Source organism: Gopherus evgoodei, chromosome 1, assembly GCF_007399415.2.
Source record: "Gopherus evgoodei ecotype Sinaloan lineage chromosome 1, rGopEvg1_v1.p, whole genome shotgun sequence".
Taxonomy (NCBI): domain Eukaryota; kingdom Metazoa; phylum Chordata; order Testudines; family Testudinidae; genus Gopherus; species Gopherus evgoodei.
In genome coordinates, this window is record NC_044322.1 from 161,874,573 (window position 1) to 161,896,775 (window position 22,203).

General features: G+C 40.2%; 1 protein-coding gene across 1 annotated transcript in view; it reads left to right on the top strand.

The window, feature by feature from the left end:
* Nucleotides 1-22,203, top strand: part of DSCAM (DS cell adhesion molecule) — a 662,018-nt gene that overhangs the window by 609,573 nt on the left and 30,242 nt on the right. Inside the window, exons 28-32 of the mRNA XM_030577471.1 lie at nucleotides 3,276-3,306; nucleotides 7,902-8,017; nucleotides 11,180-11,329; nucleotides 16,597-16,794; nucleotides 21,224-21,526. Of these exons, the coding sequence (XP_030433331.1) occupies nucleotides 3,276-3,306; nucleotides 7,902-8,017; nucleotides 11,180-11,329; nucleotides 16,597-16,794; nucleotides 21,224-21,526 (798 nt within the window). The remainder of the gene's footprint in view (nucleotides 1-3,275; nucleotides 3,307-7,901; nucleotides 8,018-11,179; nucleotides 11,330-16,596; nucleotides 16,795-21,223; nucleotides 21,527-22,203) is intronic.

Here is a 22,203-nt window from a genome sequence, read left to right on the forward strand (position 1 = left end):
AGGGTATTGCAAATCCCTGTAGGATTTTAAAAGCAAAGAGAGCCCATTTTGCATTATAGTCAAAGTTGAATAAGACTCCATTAAGTGTGAGGCATTAAGCTAGTGGTGATATGCTCCTGCCTCCTGGAACATGTGAATGGCTTGCCCATTGTATCCTACATCTTTGGAAGTTTACAGATGTGACATTTAAAAGACCATGTACGAAGAACTTGCAACACATGCAGTAGACACCAGAGGTGATTAAGGAATGTAAAAGATTTCAGCAGAGGCAGGGAGAAGATAAAGAGAAATTCTGCCAATATCCTGGACATGCTGATAGATTTGCAAACAAGGAGCCAAGGGAGGAAAAGGTAAATTAAGGGTTCCACATGACCAATATTTGACAGAACAACTCCTTAAAAGCTTGAAACTTGAAATTTGTTTTCTTATCACATTTCTTTCCCTTTGTTGCAGCTGCACACTGCTTTGTTGTTCTGGGATTGCTTGTGATTGCTGGACTCACCAGTTTTTAAATTACTTCAAGTTTTGGATGTGGGGGGATGCACATCAGTCTTTGTTTTGTTAAAAACGCCACAAAAATAATTACATTCATTTTACAAACAAATAGAAAAGGCAACATTGAAAGAGAGACTTTGAGTCAACCAGCCTTCAAAGGGTTCCCTTTTATCTGTTCTCTCTGTTGATAATGATACCCAGAAAGGGCTTTATTTTAATAGTAGTTGCAGTAGTACCTATGAGAATGTCTACACAGCATTGTAAGCTTGGGTCTGTGGGACCTGTACCTGCAGATTCAGTGTTTCCAAGCCTGCACTTGAGCTCCACATTGCATTTGAAACCTGGGCTTCACAACCATGCTAGTGTATCCATACTTCCCTGCTCAGATCTGAGTCAGAACTTCAGCTTCTGTAGGCATATACCATGATATCCCAGAGTTCCTAGCACTACTTCAGGCTTGGTTCATAGTGGGTTGTGGGAGAATTTGTCTGTCTGTCCAGCTGGAGTAGGCTGGAAGTGTTTTGAGTGGTTTTTGCCTATCAACATATCCAGCTGAGCCATTATGTATCTGCACACCCCCAAGAGCCAGAGCCATCAGCATGGATCATAACCTAGTGGAAGAACTTCTCCACCATATGCTGTCAGTCCTATTTCAGGAATCAGGCAGAGCATATGCGAGATGCCGGTGAACATTTCAATGTCAGTTTTTGGCCTGCAGAAGACATCTCTCAGAGAGAAACACTCACATGCCAGTTACAGCCTAGCTGATGCTGTTCATGCCTTAGCTGTAGACTCCTCATATGTAGATTGGTGCTTCTGGAGCAGGGCCATAAACACAGACTGGTGAGATCACATCATCATGCGGACCTGGGATGACCTGCAGTGGCTCCAGAACTTTTGCATGAAGAAGCAGATGTTTCTGGAGGCTGGTGTTCAGTTTACCCCAACTATCAGGTGCCAGGATACCCATGTAGAGGAGGTCATACATGAGTCCATGTGCAGGTTGCTATAGCCATCTGGAAGCTGGCTATCCCAGTCTGCTACAGGTCCCTGGCTAGCCAGTCTGGAGCTGGCAAATCAGCTGTGGGGATTGTCATGACACAGGTTTGTGAAGCGATCAGGAGTCTGATGTACTCAGAGGTGGTGGGCATTACAATTGTTCCTGAAATAACTGCTGGCTTTGCACTGGGGCCATTGATGGGACTCATGCCTATAATTTTCCCTCCTCAAGGAGCACCTGAACACATAAACAGCAAAGGGTATTTATGCAGTTCCAAGCAGTGATCAGCACTCCATTGTAGGAGACACGTACAAACAAATAACATGAAGTCAGTCCCAGCCCCAGATAGTTTACAATCTAAAATTTAGATAATCCGTAGCAAATGAATAAACAGATAAAAGGAGCAGGAGGAGGGGAAGTGAGGGAGGCTACAGAGGCAAATTGAGTTTGGATCTCTAGGAGGAAAAAAACCATAATCTTAGAAATTGGAAATTGGAAAACGTGTAAATAAATATTCATAATAAATAACATAAAAACTTCCTCTTTCTGAGATGTATATTAACTGGGGATCTAGCTAATTTCAAAGAGCCACCATGGACTTTTGTGAGAGGCAGGTGGAATGGTTTCTGAATACTGGATGTCAGATAGGATTGGGACTCCTGGGAGGAACAAGACCCAACGCACCCCATTTTCCTATCTGTCTGAACAGCCCTCCTTCATTTGCCTGGTCTCCCATGGGAACTGCTTTGTCCTTGCTTCCAGTTCCCAACTGCTGTCTGGGAGATGTAGTCCCTCAAAAAAGTCAGGCTGAGGATACAGCGAACCATTATGGCAAAAGAAACTTCAAGGTGGTAGAGTCTCAGTGTGAGACTTAGTTCTTAGGGGATTACAGTGGAAAGTTTTAAAATAAAAATTAAAAACTAGTGGCTTGAAACACACAAACATGCACCCACATGGACCTTTACTCCTGGTTGGAGCCATATTGAAGTCAGTGGGACTCTGTGAGAGAATAAGGGTCCACCCACTGGGATAGTTTTGAATGACTGACTCTTATTGAAATAAGCTGCTACCTACTGATTTGTATGTAGGGCTCCCTCTGAACGCAAAGGGGTAGTTCTGCATAATATCTAGTGGAATGGTGTGGATACCTGATAGTGACCAAACAAACTCACCCTTTTGTGATCTTCCTTGGCCAATTCTCCAGGCAATCAGATTTGGTTTGGTGGTGCCCAGGTAGGGGATTGCTCATTTATGTCATGACCTGCTCCTATTCAGAAGTACCTGAAACTTTGTGAACTACTTTAACTTATCTCAATTTCTTTTAAGCTAATTGTGTCGAAGAAGGGATAGTGCTAATGCTTTTATTAGGGCTGTTTTCGTTTTTATATTCTCTCTCTCTTTTACTGAATTTCTTTAGCTTTTTCAAGTTAAATTCTATTCTGTTCTAAATTTAGTTTTCTTCAAAGTCAAGATGAACAGTTTGCAATAAAGCCTTTAATATGTTTCTGAGCATTTTCACTGCCACTGGAGAATTATACATACTCTGTGTATCAGAAAGATATATGATAGTCATATACAGTTTTAACAAAAATAAGGAGTTTTAGAGTCTATTATGTCTTGATGGCTGATCTGAGGAAAGAGAATAATCTCTAATAAATAGCTGGTCTGAATCTTCCACTCCTTAATAATCCATCTACCAAAAAACTTTCATTGTAGCACAAAAATTAAAGTGTTAACTAGCGACTTATCAGGTATTAATATTTGCCCTTTTTTCTTCTAGATGCAAAGAGTTTGGCTGAAATGCTTATGAGGTAAGAATAATGTTTAGTAATTCCAAATTTAATAATGTTTCTGGTTCAGGGGATTATATTGAAAATTATTCCTTGGAACAACTTAATTATTAAACCTTCCATTCCTGAATTCTTTGTATCTATGTGCCAAACGCACCAGTGATTTCTAATGGTCCAGAGACGAGCAGAGTTCCACAGAAATCTGGTCACACACATGGTGCTGATTCACCTCCTTGTTTCCCCCTATAACATCATGTTAAAAGAGACTGAAGATGCATTGAACACTTTCCTAATATTAGATGTGCATTTAAGCAGTTGCTGAACTTGCTGCAGGGATTTTATTCAGTCAGTGAAAAGAGAGGTAATAAGTGCAATCATAAATGGCAAAAAAGGTGATCTGTGAGGCAATATCTCTATTAAGATGTGAACCACAATATAAAAAGGTTTGAGAACCCCTGTATTAGTGGATTAAATTACAGAACAGGTTTAGGTCCCTTTGGACATTTTGCCTGTTCACTGAAGTGTTTTCATAATATGCATAAAAGGAATTGCTCTTCAGAGATCATCTTATTGAAGGCAATAAATCCTGGGAAGCACATATTTTAAAATACAATACACACACACACACACACACACACACACACACACACACATATATCATTGCTAGCTGATTATAAGTAGAACTTTGTGAAAGTGGGGACAGTTTATTTATTATTTTGCTGTTTTGTTCTGAGTCATTTCACTATCCAGAACTATAATTCTTTTGTGAAATGACAACAAAATGACTGTTCTTGCAACAATAGCCTGCGAATATGGAAATTTCATATTTTCAGTGTTTATTGGTTTGTCTGGAAAAAAATGTTGAACTTTGAAACCATTGTGGGTTTCTGAAAATAGGACCATTTTGGTTCATATTAACTGAAAATGGTACTTATTTTTAAGAAAATAAAAACCTCCAGGATATCTGATGATCTGCCAGTTTGGACCATTTTCAAAAATTCAAAATCCCCCATCTCTGAGGTTTTAGATTTCATTTGAATGTACGGCACACCTTAGTTATTAGACTATCTCTGTCTGGTGTGTTGGTGATACATAGGGTTAATCAGTTAACCTAGATTCAAATATAGACTCCCATCCTGCAAACACTTACATATCTGTAAAGTCCCACTGACTTCAGTAGTACTGCTTTTGTGGGTTCAATTACATATGTGCATGTTTGCAGGATTGGAGCCCTCGCTAACGGTAAGTGACAAGTAAAAATGATTTCAATAGAGTCGTTCTTTGGTGTTTCTCCATCTCACAAAAAACCCACGTAGTTCAGCATATTTGGCAAGCCTCTGCTCAAAAGAGACCCAGTACTAACATAGCAGATCAGATCAAGTTGCATTGGCAAAATGTTTTAGTACAGCTATCATGTTACTTATCTGCAATGATTTCTGCCAGCCTTTAATTTTTGTGAGTACTGATAGTCATTCCTTCCCTAATCCCATTAAAAACCTGGTTGCTTGATTTAAAAACATCTACTACATATATATCTTTTAAAGATATAAATAACTGCAAACAATTATCAAAATAGGCATCTTGAAAAAATATGTGATGTAGGACAGTTTCAAAAGTGATTTAGGACAGTGTCAAAAGGTGCTCAACTTGCGACACTTTCTGACAGCCTGCTTTTCAGAGGGCGCGTGCACAGCACATTCTGAAAAATCAGGCCCCTTTAAGGGTTACCTCAGATTGGGTAACCAAAAGCTGAGGCTCCCCAAATGACTTGTTAACTTTTGAAAATTTAGGCCTTTTTTAAGCAAAGGAGGCAAAACCCCAATAACCCACAGAGTCACATTTGTTAAATTTCTTGGTACATTATGAATAAGATTTCTTTATATTATACCCAAACCTAGTATCATATACAAATCTAGAAAGTCTAGAAATCTCCCTTTGGGATATTTGTGCCCCTGTGAGTGCATTTAAGAATAAAAAGGGTTAAGGTTGGCACTTTAGTCTGTGTTGAATGCCTTGGTTTGGGGTATTTAAGTCAGATCCCTGGGGAAGCTACGCAAGCCCCACTTATTAACGGTTTAATGAAAGTTGTATGATTTGCCCCTTGCACCTCAAATTAGTAACAGTTACTAGTGTTTGAGTTCAGCTTGGTGATGTTTCCTTTGGCAGCAAGTTCCAGATAAATTCCTCTTAACTGTTCATCACTGATTAGCATATGGAACTGGCTCATGTTTCTAATTTTGAGCACAGAATAAGACATACGTTGCCTCTGAAATCTCTAACCCAGCCTTCACATTTACAAAGGAATCTTTTTCCATACCTCTTTTGCATTAACCTACTTGCTGACCTCAGCCCCCAAAATGAATGAAGAGTCATGACTGTTGGCCAGGCATCCAAAATGATCTTAGTTTTACACAGGTGCCATATGTAATCCCTTTGTGGATAAATGGATGTGTAAGATTCAACCCTGTTGTGAATGAACATTTTTTTTAATCATTCAATTGAGTGGGGGGTTAATGTCTAGATCGATTATTCAAAATGATGTTCACCTCTTTAATCAGTTTTGAACAAACTTTAACATATCGTGCATTTCACTTGCTGAAAAAACAAACAAAAATATTTATCCATAGTCAATAAATGAGGTATGTTATATACACGCCATCACAATGTCTAGGGAGCTAATTAGCAAATTTGAGACAAATTTAAGGCTTATGATCAGTAGAGTCTCTTTTTTTTTTAATCATTTCAGACTAAGTAAAATGTAAGTAAATTATATTTTTCCTATTTGGGAAGTAGTCTCTGGAATCCTTATCTATGAGATTATAATGCAAAGATTGGCCACCTTTGGCACACAGCCCATCAGGGAAAGCCGCTGGCAGGCCGGGACAGTTTGTTTACCTGCAACATCTGCAGATTTGGCTGATCGCAGCTCCCACTGGCCGCGGTTCACCATTCCAGGCCAATGGCGGTTCCAGGCGGTTCCATTGGCCTGGAACGGTGAATCATGGCCAGTGGGAGCTGCAGTTGGCTGAACTTCCTAATGCTGCAGGTAAACAGACAGTCCTGGTAAACCAGCAGATTTCCCTGATGGGCCACGTGCCAAAGTTTGCCGATTCCTGTTATAATCCCTTGATGTTAATAGCCTGGATTTTCTAACGTTGAAGACCCAGTCACTAGAGTGGGTTGGGAATTTTTCAACATTTTTTGGGGGTTGGAAAATGCCAATTCTTTGAAAAAAAAGTCTATTCATGGAGACAAATCAGTTTTAATAAGAGGGTTTCTCATCTCCAGGATAGAATTTTGATAGAGCGAGAGAGAGACTTTTTTGAAGAAGGCTTCTTGGGGGTGAGGTCATGGTGGATTCTCCATCACTGACAATTTTAAAATCAAGATTGGGTGTTTTTCTAAAAGATCTGCTCTAGGAATTATTTTGGGGAGGTTCTATAGCCATACAAGAGGTCAGACTAGATGATCACAATGGTCCCTTCAGATCTTAGAATCTAGGAAGAGTCTATGAACCTCACAGGGTTGTTGTGAGAATAAACACATTACATACCATTGATAGGAGCCATAATTCCTAAGATAGACAGGGGAAAAGACTAGAAAAATAGATTCTGTCAGATATGTCCTAGCTCAGTTCTGGTGGATCCCATTGGATCTGTTGGGTTTAGAGGCATAACTGCTGCCCATTTTATGAGGGGAGGAAATTTCTCTTACAAAATGATTCAGGAAAAATAAGGGGGCCCGTATGGAGAGTTCCTTCCTTCCCTTTAGCATTTCCATGGAAAGGGGTGAACAGATCCTTGGATTTTAGTGTAATATGGAGGATTTTACTCCAATTTCTGAATTGCATATGATTATGCTGCTCAGTTTTATTACCCATTTTCATTTACTTATTAGCAGATGGCTCATTCTCAGAGTAATTTTCTGGTACACAGACTTCAAAATTGTTATAGCTTGTGTGATGATACAATAATTGTTTTATAGTCCTGTTCTAAAATACCACATCCAATGAAAAGAGTTAATCCATTAATGCTAACAAGGTTTATAATTTCTTACTACTGCAATGTCAACAGAACTAAAGTCTTCATTTTTCCTTATATAATTAATGATTATTAATGGAATTTCAAATGAATTTTTGATTTCTTAACTTACCAATTCTTATGATGTTCCGGATTTAAATCATCACTGAAAATTAATTAATATGAGAAATTTATATAAGACACCATCTTCCCACTGACCTGTTTGGTCAGCTGAAGGGTTCATTAGTCAAATCTTAGAAATGCAAAAAAATGGCAGTTTTATAACTGTTCCCATCAGTTTCAATATTGAACAGCTGCATCGAAAAGATTTAATAAGGGCTTTTGATAGATAAGCCACTGAATAATGGCAGACTCAGTCCCTTGCCCCCACCTATTTTTTCTCATCTCCCTACCACAAACTTTGAATTAATACCACTTATTTGCTTCAAAGTACAAAGAAAGAAAATAAAATGTATGAGAATTTTGGTGAGTATGGTAATTATATTAGCTTCAGTTGAACGGATTTTTTAAAAGGAAATATTTAAGTATCTTTTCATATGGGGGGCGTTTTCATGTTTGTCTGTCTTTTGTGCTTAGTAAGAACACCAGGACCTCAGATACACTTAACAAGCAGCAGCAGACGCTGAGGATGCACATAGATATTCCCAGAGCTCAGCTTCTGATTGAAGAGAGGGACACAATGGAGACCATTGGTAAAATGTTAATGTTGCTTTATATAATAAATGTTTTTGGTGGACTTTGCATTGCATCCTTTACACATAAAAAGGGCTAGGGTCCTAATTTGCAAGATAATTTGTCATGAATAAAAAGTGAATTGAAGCCTTTTCTACATATGAATCATTTTGAGCTTTAAGGAACCCTAGAAAATTTAAAGTAGAGTAGGGCAGCAAAAAGTGAAGTGTTCCATTTTGACATTTTCAACATGAAAACTTTAATTTTCCATTTTAAAATGATTTTTTGTTTTGAAATTTTAATTTATTATAAAAAAGGTTATTTTTAAAAGGTTGAAATTAAAACAAAACATTTCAAAATTACTGAAATAAAATGTTTTGATTGACCCAATCTGAAATTTTTTTCAGACTATCTGCTTGTGAAATGAAAAGAAGTACTTCATGGAGGATAGGCCCATCAATGGCTATTAGCCAGGATGGGCAGGGATGGTGTCCCTAGCCTCTGTTTGCCAGAAGCTGGGAGTGGGTGACAGAGGATGAATCACTTGATGATTGCCTGTTCTGTTCATTCCCTCTGGGGCACCTGGCGTTGGCCACTGTCGGAAGACAGGATATTGGGCTAAATTGTCCTTTGATCTGACCCAGCATGGCCATTCTTATATTTTGAGATTTCAAATTTTTGCCTCAAATTTGGGACAAGAAAAAATTTAAAAATCTCTAAAAGTTTTTGCAGGGCTAGAAAATTGTTTCCCACTCAAATCTACATAAAACTACCTAATTATATAGCTGCCTAGCTATAGCAAAAGTTATTCTATATATTGCTACACTGAATAAATAAGAAAAAAACTGAGATACATTAAAACTGGGACCCTGAAGGTGAAATCTTTTACATTTCAGAAGGTTGGATACCAAATCTCCTGGATTCAGACTCACCACTGTCATTCTGGTTTCAGGTCAAAAGCCATAAATAACTTATGTTATGCCTGGGATACATCTGAAATCTCACAAAAACAGCAATTTCCCTAAGAGTTCAGTGCAAAATGGCTGAAAGCTCGCAAAAACAACTGATTTAATGAGTGTCTTGCTTTACAAAATGGCAGGGCTCTCACAGAGGGAGCTGATCCTGCCAGATTTTTACCATTTTGGACAAAAAGTAGTCTAAAGAAACTTGAAGCTGGCTTAAGTTCCAGGGGAGAGATAGTTCAGTGGTTTGAGCATTGGCCTGTTAAATCCAGGGTTGGGAGTCCAACCCTTAAGGGGGCTATTTAGGGATCTGAAGCAAAAGTCTGTCTGGGGATTGGTCCTGCTTTGAGCAGGGGGTTGGACTAGATGACCTCCTGAGGTCCCTTCCAACCCTGATATTCTGTGATTAAGTGGTCAGCGGAGGATTCCACTTGTTCTGAGGAATCCTCCAGTGATATAGAGCATATGCAGTGGTTACATTTAGGATGTGGTCAGAGGGGAGCTTAGCTCTGAGGCTCCTACTCAGTCCCAGGATTGGGGAAGAATGAGCTAACTTTGTCCCATCACATCCTGGGCCAGGCTAGCTTGATTTGGCTGGACCAAAGGATTCAGCCCTTTCTGTGTTTCATGATTTATAAGGTTGCTTTGAAGATGAGATCCACACATCACCTGCAACTTGGACATTTTTGTTTCCAGCTTTATGTTTCCAAAGTTCATTTCTGTGCTGCAATCTTTTATGACAGAGATTTCACTCTTGCATCCTAGTAGTTGGGCAATAGGGGTCTATAATGGAAATGCCATTAGCTCCTTAACTACAGCAATGTGATCGGTGCCACAGTAATAGACTGTGGTGCACAAAGCAGTAATAGCAAGCCAGCACTTTGACAAGGTTTCACATAGGCTTTGGCAGGTTTTATTCATGACCGGAGTAAGAGCTCCTCTTTTGCCAGGGACTGCATAATTTGGTTTCATAACATTCATTCTATTTAGGGCCCTTTTTTGGGCAAAAAATGCCAGTTATGTTACTGTGCAGAATTGTTCACATTAATGTTCTCTTGTCAGTTGGAAAAAAAACCCAAAAAACAAGAAACAAATGTTAGAAGCAATGGATCTGCCACAGCTGATGGGTACATTGCTGGCAGTCCCTTTAGAAACGCATTAAAAAGCTGTACATGATATGATAGCAGGAATTTCCCATGGTTTTCATCGCTATTAAGAATAGATGAAAAAGACTGTAATAATGTAAAAATAAAACGTGAAGACTAAACCTGGATAACACTAAGCATACAAATGTAGTTGTTCTGCAAGGTGAAGTAAATGGAAGATTTACCATTGATTATAGTGGGGGCAGGAAGGGACTTCTTATTAAATCTTGTATGATTGAGTGGGCAACATACTCTGCATTCTATATAGCTTCTTTTTAAAAAAAAAAACAGCACTGTGAAAACAATTGTAAAGAAAAAAGCTACTAACTGCCACAGGACCAACTGCTCCCCCCTGTAGGCTGGCTTGGTGCAGGGAGGGGTGGAAATTCTGTATGGAAAGTCAGAAGGAATCCTCCACAGTGGCCTCTGCTGTTTCTTTGAAGAGAATCCATGCAGTAGTGGATTCACAAGTGTTTCTTTCTCCCCTACTCGGCCTGGGGTCTAACTCTCTCCCGTACCCCACTCTACCAATCCTGTTGTGCAGATAGGAAGAAGCCTCCATGCAGCTGTTCATGAAGTCAGTTCTGCTGCAGGAACTTTGCAACATAAGGAAGAGGCAAGATTTGGCCCGTGGACTCCAGACCACAAAAGCATTTATGCATGTGCATAACTGTGAGCACAAGATTTGTCCCGCCAACTTCCACAAGAGTGTTCAAATGCTAAAGCAAGTTCATAAGCACTTTACTGGATGAAGGCCCTAAGGCGGCAATGTTTTTTGTTCTGGTGCTGCAGAGGCGAAGCTAGCCAGAAGAGAGAGCACAAGTGAGCTAACAATCTCCTTTTGACATCACAGATACAATCACTTATGTTAATGACAAACATGAAGAGCTGAGGGGGACCAGTGTTTACAAAATGGAAAAAGTCCAAGTACTTAATTTTCTAAAAGTTTCTAAATTTTAGGATACACAAAAAGCCTATCTGTGTCCCTTAAAGTCATCATATCACAAATGAAGGCCCGCAGGCAATACTCATTTCTTTAGTTATTATTTTAATATTCATTTTCTGTTGCTTATAGATGACAGATCAACAGTGTTATTAACTGATGCTGATTTTGGAGAGACATCTAAACAGAAGTCATTGACAGTTACTCACACAGTACATTACCAGTCTGTCTCACAAGCTACTGGACCATTGGTTGATGTTTCTGATGCCCGACCAGGAACAAGTGAGTATAAAAGAGACTATATTACCTATAGCAGATATCATTACCACACTATTTATATTATCGTGGTATTTCCTTTATTTCGAATGTAGTGTAGAAACTATTTTGTGCAGCAGAAAATAGTCTCTTTTACAATTGGATCCACTGTAAAAGTGGTACATGTTAAAGTTAATACAGCAAAATTTTCTTTTGCATGTTAAAATGTAGCTGTAATTTAAGGTAATTCAGACCTGAATATTCCTCAAAGGAAATTTATGCTTTATTTTAGCATCTAGACTCTATTGAGCAAATGTTTCTAGTGGATTTTCATAGCTAATAGATATTTATTTCTCAGCAATCAATCTTTATTTCATTTCTCAATTAACTGTGATTGTTCCTAATGTTCTAGGATATGAAAAATACATTTTCTGATTACTGCATTTTTGAACATTTACATTTCTAGTTACTATATTAAATCCATTTTCCCAGCTATATCCATGCTGAGATCATCTTACAATGATTTAAACAAAATGAATAAAGGTACTATTGCACTACATTCTTCCTAAACTCAGTTATAAATGTGTTCCATATTGGTATAATTGAAAAAGTTTCATTAAATCTAAGGAATACTTATTAGATAGTAATATGGCATACCTGAAGTATATAAATAATTCCTAGGATGTATAGAAATACAAAGATCAGATACTGTCATTGATATGTATTATATTGAAGAATCAAGATTATGAGAATGAACAATATAATAGAACCCTGCATCATTTTAAAATCTAACTATCTTTAATGCTGCAAGATCCTGCACTCCAAAAGTACTTGTCTTTCCTAGGTATAATAAGAGGCTAGACAACACCCCAGGATACTTACACTTTCCATCCCTTATCTCCTCCAAATCAGAGCCCATTGAAGTCCATGGAAATGCTGTTACTTAAAATGGACTTTTAATCAAGCCCAGTAGTCTGGTTCACATGCATCCCAGCAAGTGTGATGGGAAACCTGTAAAATATATTTATTGTGCATTTTAATATTCCTTGAATATTTGAAAGTAACACTGTGCACCATAGGTGCTGGAACTAGGGATGCTGGGGATGCTGCCACACCCCCAGGCTTGAAGTGATTTCCATCGTATACAGGGTTTACAGTTTGGTTCAATGGCTGCACCCCCAACATGCAAATTGTTTCAGCACCCCTGCTGTGCGCAGGGCCAGTCTTAGAATTTTGAGTAGTGTTTCCCAAGTTTAACAGACTCGTTTAAATGAATTTGAGGGGCTCAGGGATATGCAATTTTCAGCCTTCTCTGCTGCAAGGGAAGAACAGCCCAATTGTTTGTGCCGTGGCCCAGAAATAAAACTCGTATTTAAACAGATTTGTTAAAGTAACAATTCTCCAAACAAGCTAGGAGTCTGAGATTGCCAATCCCCCTCAATGCAGAGACCATCCGTCCATCAGAATCCATATATGTGATTGCAAAAAGTCTGTTGAATCATCCTTTTTTAAGTTGTAACGCAATTGTTGTTCAAAATCTAAACTTTTATTCAGAAGACAAAAATTGGGTACAACTGTTGCAGTGTCCACAATCCAACTGGGCTCTGCTAGGGCCTTCATTCCATTTGTTCTGTCTCCTTTCGGAAGTCTGGTGATTAGACTCTTCTGTTCCTTGCATTCAGGGAACATAAGGTCTAGGATTATAGCTGGCACCTGCAGAGTTGCACAGAAGGAGGAAAGCTTCGTGCACTCTTCACCCATGCTGCTCACCTGCACTTGGACAGTCACAGTCTGGAGTGAAATCTTGGCCCCATTGAAGTCAATGGCAAAACTTACACAGACTTCAATAAGGCCATGATTTCACCTTTGGTCCTTAAAGTTCATGCATGTTTCAACATATTCTAAGACTAAGTCTGGGAAATGGACTCAAATAAGATTCAGGAGATTTAGGTCATGTCTTCGGGGTGACTCTGATACCTCAAAAAACTGAGGATCCTACATGACTTGCATGGATTTCAAAGATCCACTGGCATTTTTCTTTGCAAGAGCACTTCCAATATTCTTGGCCATAATTTGTCCTCTGCCCAGTGCTGTGCTATATGTTGTGTACTGTTGGTGGTTGCCCTCTCCTGCTACATATGATTGTGTTTCAGTGGTGCACTGTGTATATACTTCACAGTCAGTTGTAAAGGGCTTTGAGATCCTTCAGGATGAAAGGTTCTGAAAACATAGACAATTGTTAATTTATTAGTGATATTCTGGGCTAGCTGAGATCTTCTAAACAGTATAGCTACCAAATGCCAGTCAAGGAATAGCTACTTATGTCCCAGCTCTGCGAACACTGCTAAATGGCAAAGAACTGTGTTGCAGCCCAAGCCTGAACATCTACACTGCAATTAAACAGCCCCTTAGCCTGAGCCCCCAAGCCTGAGTCAACTGGCACAGGCCCGCCATGAGTGTCTAATTGCAGAGTGCAGCTGTTAGACACAGAGAATTTGTGGATGGCATCTTCCACGTACACCCACTTGCCTCTTGGATTTCACGTCTGCAGAGGATGTGAGTTACCCTTACAAAGCCACACAGGAGAATAAGGAGGCACAAGGAACCACCTTGCTCCTCACTCCTGACCATCCAAATGCTGATATCACAATTCATGGTACTAGGGGAGAGCAGCAACAGTGGAGAGACAGGAATGGGGAATGATCAGAGGCAAGGCTCTGTCCCTCCATCCAGCAGACCTCAGCTGTCACAGAGGAGGAAGAAATGCTAATGGTGTAGTAATTTCACAGCTTCCAGAATCTGCCTTTACTGCCCCCTTCAGTTTGCTTCTGAGGTGGCGCAGCTATGCACCATGCCTTGCTCAGGGTAAGTTGTAAATTTTCAATCTAGTCTCTTAGTAATTTCCAACAATAAGCTGCTATCTTTTCATAACTAGATACTAGCCATCTAACTATTGTCCTTGTTCTAAAGAGCAGGCGTGATACAGTGTTTATCAATGGCATTGAGTTTATATTTTTGTTTTGCTTTGGAGGAGGATCTGAACAGAAGGTCAAACAGGCATGGCCAATTTGTATTTATAAATAACCTGCACCTTTGAAGTAACAGGCTCTAAATGCTTCATAGGGAAAGTTTATTCAGAAACAATGTCCAAGTCAGTATCTAGTGATGGTTTATCCTTAAACCCATTCTTGTTCAAATCTCCCACTCCTAAGTGATAGAACAGCGTTGCCATTTGAATGTCAAAGAGCACTGTTTAATTCTTTTACTCACCATAGAAGCTTCAAAAGAAAAATCTTTCCCTGATGGTTTAGTCCAGGGATTGGCAACCTTTGGCACACAGCTCACCAAGGTAAGCACCCTGGCAGGCTGGGCTAGTTTATTTACCTGCCATGTCCGCAGATTTGGCCGATCACAGCTCCCACTGGCTGCGGTTTGCCGTCCCAGGCCAATAGGGGCTGCGGGAAGTGGAGAGGGCCAAGAGATGTGCTGGCTGTGGCTTCCTGCAGCCCCCATTGGCCTGGAGCGGCGAATCACAGCCAGTGGGAGCCGCGATCGGCCAAACCTGCGGATGCGGCAGGTAAACAAATTGGCCCGGCCCGTCAGGGGCCTTACCCTGGCGATCCGCGTGCCAAAGGTTGCCGATCCCTGGTTTAGTCACTTTCTATTTGCCAGTTAAAGATTTTTCTTTTCCCTTTGGCTTATGATTAAGGCCCTACCAAATTCATGCCTGTGAAAATCGCATCACAGACCATTAAATCTGGTGTCCCCCATGAACTCTGGTCTTTTGTGTACTTTTACTCTATACTATAAGGTAAACGTATACAAAAGTACACCCTTACTTCTGTGCTGCTGATGGCGTCAGTGCTGCCTTCAGAGTTGGGCACCCAGCCAGCTGTTGCACCTCTCCAGCCGCCCAGCTCTGAAAACAGTGCAGAAGGTAGAGTAGCAATACCATGACCCCCACTACAACAGTTTGCAATCCCCTTGTGGGTCAGAACCCCCAGTTGGAGGAACACTGAGTCTTAAGGGCTTTACATGATTATATTTTGTTACAACACTGTGAAATTTAAGAGTTAAATATCCGAAATCATTAAATTCAAGATTTTTTAAATGCTATGACCATGAAATTTAGGAAAATGGAATGTGAATTGGGTAGGGCCCTACATATTATGAAAAACAAGCCTTGTTTTTGTATCAGCGCTACTGATCAGGTCAACAAAGCCTAAGCAGTCGATTTTGGCAGTTAGCTTACTTGTACTCCCTTGGAAGGATGGATGGATTGTCTCTGGAGCAGCAAAGCATAAAATATTTTAGGCCCTACATAAATAGTTGATAAAAAAAAATTCTAAGGAAGAAATGGGGTGATTTTATTTTTTTCAGACACTGTAAGAATCTTTATGAATAAATTCACCATCAGAACTTAGAAAGGACCTCAGGAAGTCATCTAGTCCAACCCCCTGCTCAAGGCAGGACCAATCCCCAGACAGATTTTTACACCAGGTCCCTAAATGTCCCCCTTAAGGATTGAACTCACAACCCTTGGTTTAGCAGGCTAATGTTCAAACCACTGAGCTATCCCTCCCTCCCCAAAAAAAAAAGAAGTCATGGAGTCCAGCCCTCTGCTTTCACTAGTAGGGCCAAGTACTGATTTTGCCCCAGATCCCTAAGTGGCCCCCTCAAGGATTGAGCTCACAACCCTGGGTTTGACAGGCCACTGCTCAAACCACCAAGCTTTCCCTCCATGGAAGATTTTGAGATTTGCTATGTATTCAGCACCTGGTAGCAGCCCTTTAGCATGCATGATCAATAACATACTAGCTCAAATGTAAACTAATAAATAAATAATACACTCATAGGGTTTTGATTGTGAGTAATACTGTTGTATGTTAACATTAAGCAAGATCCCTAGAGTAAGAAATGTGATAATATAATCTCTTAGCCATTTATAATCTTTTCATTTATATTTTATAAATTTGGGGTCAGAGGGAGTTATTATGATTCACATGAAGTGATAATGAGTCAAGTAGAGTTACATGGCAGTAGGGAACTGTTTGGATCCCAAACTGTTTAACATTTGTGATTGTATAAACATGTAGAATTTCTGTAAAGAAAATGTCCTAATTTGGAGATGTAGTCACTGCACTTCACTGAAACACATTTTCATCCTTAACTCCTTTTTGTCAGTTTTTGTTTTTAACATCTCAGTCACCACTTCATTTCAGTTATTCTGCTGGTGATTTTTCATTGACTAATTAAGAATATAATGGCAAAGATTCTCTGTTTGTCAATCACAGATCCTACTACAAGAAGGAATGCAAAAACTGGGCCAACAGCTCGCAACAGGTACGCTAGTCAATGGACTCTCAACAGACCCCATCCCACTATATCAGCCCACACCCTCACCACAGATTGGAGGCTGCCAACCCCCAGAGCTGCAGGATCAGTAGACAAGGAGAGTGACAGCTACAGTGTCAGCCCCTCACAGGATACAGGTATAATGTTATTTGCAGAATTCCCCTCTAAAGACAGGACTAGTATAACTGGAGTAGTATTCATTGCATAAGATTTACCATATTTGCTGCTGGGATTAAGAGTTTTATTTTCTTTTTAAAGCATTTTAAAAACATACCTTCTAACTGCAACTGCTTCTGGATTATACTACCATTTATGATAACAGGCATTGTGTACATGACTTCCTATGCCGAAAATGTACTCCAAAATCTTTTTGATGGTTCTGTGGGTCATTTTTCTGGTCACTGAAACTATGTACTTCCTGAGCTCTAAGGGAGAGGTATGAGAATTTGCTTCATGAAATGGCACCAGCCAGGAAGTGGCAGTATTAGCGCCAAGAAAATGGAGTCAAAACTGGAATGGTTTTAAGGTTTGAGCTACTATAAGGTAAGTTGTGTCCAGTGGTGTAATTTGCTCACTAGGGGAATGTCCAGCTTTCAGGCCCAATCCAGTGCTCAGTAACATAAATGGGCATTGGACAAAGCCCTTATTTTCTTTGGGAACAGCTATATCTATAACTAATGAGAAGGGAGAACTTGAAGATGCAATTCTTCACTCAATCTTAATACTAGCCTTGTTGTGTCCCAGTTAAAATGCAGTTGTGAAATTGAAAAGTGAAGCTGATTTTTTTTTTCCTCTATACTGAACAAGAGATGAAAAAATGTACAGCCTTAAATGGGTTACATCGTGTGATCAGGTAAATACTCACACAGCAACTCCAAAGATAGGTTTCAAAAAAAAAATGGAAAATGTTTGTTTTGAGGCATATCACTGACAGAGGAGGTGATTCCCTGGCTAGCTCAAAGCTGGCCACAAGCAACTGCTTGTAATCCTTTGGGGTTTAGACAGGGGTGAAAGTAAATTAATAGACTTACCAGTATGCAGGGTGGCCAGGATCCTAAGCAAGGTGGAGGTGGCAACTCTGGGTCTCCAGAAGGGGCGGGGCCTCAGGTGGGAGGGACAGGGTTGGGGCCAGACTCCCCCAGCCAGCTCTTCAGTGCTGCCCGGCCTGTGCTGCCCGGGGCTTCAGCGGCGATTTAAAGGGCCCAGGATTCTACCCGCTGGCATAGTAACAGTAGCAGCAGGTGTGGCTGGAAGCCCCGGGCCCTTTAAATCGCCATAGGAGCCCTGAGGTAGCCATGGCAGCACCTGGGAGCCCCAGGCCCTTTTAAATAGCTGGGCCCCGGAGCAGCTGCCCTTTTGCCCCCCACTGTCAGGGGCCCTGCTGGTCTGGTTGCTTGTGTACCAGCAGCCACTTTCTTACTGGTACACCATACCATACCGTACCAGCTTGCTTTCACCTCGGGGTTTAGAGTGGTTACACAGGAAAGTCTCAGAACAGTCAGGCCCTAGAAGAGAAAACCGTCCAAAGCAGTATACACAAATAGCTTTTCACTAAATAGAAATGAGGGTTAAAAAGAAAAATCCAGTTATTCTCTGAGTAAAAAAAAGCAAACATCAGCCTTGCCTTGATCTAAAAATGTTTGGTCCAAGATTTTCAAAAATATATTCCTAAAGATAGTCTTTTAAATCCATATTTAGGGACCTAAATATGCAGCTTGATTTTCAGAAGTGCTGAGCACTACATATCGCCCATTGACTTCCACTAGGTTACTCACAGTAGTAAGCACTGTGCCCAATAACGTTTGTAGGATTAAGCTGTTATCTTTTAAGAATGGACATCCTCCTTTTAAATATCTTTTAAAATCTACCCTCTGCTTACATATGCTATCCAACGTTAATATCAGGAATTTCCTATGGGCTGTGCTTTTGTCATTGTAAGATGCATCGTTAAATCAAATTATGTGAAATTTACATGACTGTGGATAGATACATGAAAATAAAAAGACTTGTAAGTCTTATTCAATTAAGAATCAAGGTACATTTACTTTGCTGTAAAAGATTCATGCATATCTAAATCAGTAGAATATTTTTTTTTCTTCAAAGGGAAGGCTGAGCCCTAATGATGTACAATTAAAATCTAAAAAAGCACAGTGGTGGGCTGCCCTAATGTCTCATGAATATTGCTGTGCGAAGCTGCATGGAAATCCAGGCGACTCTCTTGGCCTGTCAGGAAGTAGGAGAGTCAAAGAAGGCAGTATGACCATCTTGGTTAAAGAGAGAATACTTCATGTTGCCCATCAGACATGCCTCCAGTTTCATCCAGACTTCTTTATCTGGAAGGATGGTGAAAGCCTTATTATGGGCATGCTAGATTGTGGGCAAGATCCTGGATTTGCTATGCCCCAACCTGTAGACCATCTCCAGAGGGCACCCCTTAAGTGTGTCAGACCCCCCAAGGAGTCAAATTCTTGCGTAAGATAGGCCACATGGCCTCAGTGCCTCTAGCACTGAGCCTCCCAGGCTCCAGAACACCTGTTCCTCACTGTGAGTTTTTCTCAGTGAGTCCAACTGAAGCAGAGAGTCCAACTGTTCAGAGATTTTTACCCCTTTGGGAGATATTTGCTGAAGTACATCAGTCTGATGTGACTTTATGTAGCCTTATCAAAACAGAGTAGGATTTATTAATCAACTAAAATACAGCATTGGGAAGTCCTTAGGTTAGCATAGAGAAGCAAAGATAAAGAGACAGTTCAGAATGGCCAATGCTAGGGCTGCATCCAGCTAAGCTGTTCTAGAATTCACCTTGGCTCTGTCTCTTTCTCCTTCAGTCTTCTGTGAGAGCTGCTATGTTTCTGTGTTGCCAGTTCTTATCACGGATATCTGACACCTCTTGCCTTTGTTCTCAGGACACAGCCTGGCTGTGTTCACATGTTCAGCTGCCTCTGCAGATAAGTGTTAACCTTTAGTCATAAGAGTTTCCATTGTCTCTTCCAGGACCTCCATTGCTAATTATTCTGGTCTCCACCCAGGCAGCTGTGTGAGTCAGACACCTCAGGTGTCCTGCCCTGCCCCTGGAGTAACATTTTAACCCTTTTGTCACTCATTGAGTAGCAATACTGAGATGATAGGTACAGAGTCATATGGATAGTTCATGAAAGTGTTACAGAAAATTCCCACATGCGTCGCAAGCATATTGTCACATATCCCAGCACAGCAGGATTCCTCTCATCGAGGGTCATTTTATTTGACGGACAAGTAAAATATCCTTGGTTTTCTCATCATCATCCAGTCATCATGGAAAAGGACATGCAAACTTTAACAATGATTTTACAAGCCTGCTTCATAACCTATAGTATTTGAACAAAAAGTTGTTAATTACTAGACACCTTCCAACTCTATCCCTGCCCTTTAAGATGTGCAGGGTTTTTATATTAGAATTAAAATAGTTTTTTAAAATCAAAAGTAAACTTGGGTCATGGAAAGGGTACACAACACGGGGATGACAAAACAATATATATGCTATGGTTTTGATTTCTAGGAAAGGAATGGGGTCAGAGTGATAAATCTGTTATTTAAAAAGATTAAACAATTGTGTATTGAGTTGTACAACCAAACGTAGCCATGCTACATGTCTAAAGCGATGTCTTCACTAGAAACACCGCATTAGCACAGCTGCAGTGGTTCAGTGTAGATACATACTACAGCAACAGGATGGGTTTTCCCGTCAGTCTAGTTAATCCACCTCCTTGAGAGGCCGTGAATGGAAGAATTCTTCCATCAATCTACTGCTGTCGACTCTGAGGATTAGGTCAGTTTAACTCCATTGCACCAGGGTGTGGATTTTTCACACCCCTGAGTAATGTAACTGGATCAACCTAACTTTTTAATGTTGTGCTGGCCTAAGAATCAATAAATGAAATGAACAAAGTCTACCAATTTTGAGCTGCTTTCAAGCTCTGGTTTCAGATTTGTTACCTTCTGATGCAGCCATTTGCTCTATGTGAGATGAGTTGGTGGTTTCAGTCCGGTTCCCAGAAAACAGATGTCTGTCTCAGAATCATTACCATTCTATTGTACCTTTATTGGCATTCTCAACAGAAGGGCCAAGGAGTGAATGAATACAGAAAGAGTTTTCCTTTCACCACTTGAGGTGAGCCCTCTGAAACATCACGGAGGCACATTAACAGGATACTGTATTGAAACTGTCCTTGGCAGTGCTGTGTCTGTTTTGCGGATAAACAGTGGCCTTCTGTTTTTCTTTTGACGTGTAAAGCACTAAAAACTTACTTTTCAAAAGAGAAATTTGCAGGGGCGGAGGGAAAAGTAATCACATTTTTCTTACTGAATAAACGTTTTTTTCTGCTTCTAAGCAAACAAGTCAATTCTGATTCATATGCTGCTGGTAAGGCAATGAGACCTCATTTTAAGTGTGAAAGATCAATATTCATGATGAAGTAGATTTCATCCAAGTCATAGTCAGGAAAACTACACTCTATTAAAAACCTTTTAATATTAATGATATAGGTTCTGAAATGACCACATTGTTTATTTTTTTTGGATGTTTAGATCGAGCAAGAAGCAGCATGGTTTCCACAGAAAGTGCCTCCTCTACGTACGAAGAGCTAGCAAGAGCATATGAACATGCTAAGATGGAAGAGCAGCTAAGACATGCCAAGTTCACAATTACAGAATGCTTTATATCAGACACATCATCGGAACAGCTAACGGCAGGGACTAATGAATACACAGACAGTCTGACCTCAAGCACACCATCAGAATCGGGGATCTGCAGATTTACTGCTTCACCCCCCAAACCTCAGGACGGAGGGCGCGTGATGAACATGGCAGTTCCAAAGGCACATCGGCCAGGTAAGCGTACAGAGCTAACTTTTTGGTACTTTGGGTGAGTATTTCACTGCATGCATAACATGATAGATGGAACAGGATATATCAAAATAAAGGAAGAAATTCATATTTCTTCATATTTAAGGTAAGTATTCGCAGAGTAAAGAATCACTTTTTATCATAACTTATGTTATATTCAGTGTAAGTTTATCCTCCTGTATACAGACAAATTAAAAACAATGGCATAGTAATACCCTTTCACTGATCTCAAAGGAATGCCGCAAAATGTCATTGAAGTTGGTTGTAGATAGATATCAACAAGGACGGTGTTGAGGTGTTATAATTCCGTAAGCACAGACATCAAGGGGAGAGCACAACAACTATCTGAAACTGGAAAAAAACAAAAAAATGTTAATATCAAGGGAACAGGCTACCTCAGGGGACTGACAACATAAGTGCTGGAACTAGGAGTGCTGCAGCACCCCCTGGCTTGAAGCGGTTTCCAACATATACAGGGTTTACAGTTTGGCTCAATGGCTCTCAGCATCCTCTCTATACAAATTGTTCCAGCACCCCTGACTGACAATGGGATATGGAGCCTTCCACTGATAGGTCATTAACTTAAGTCCATCCCAAGTTGTTAGTGACTAATAATACCTGATGGGTACCTATTGATTTTAGTCCAGCTCCTGGAAGGCAAC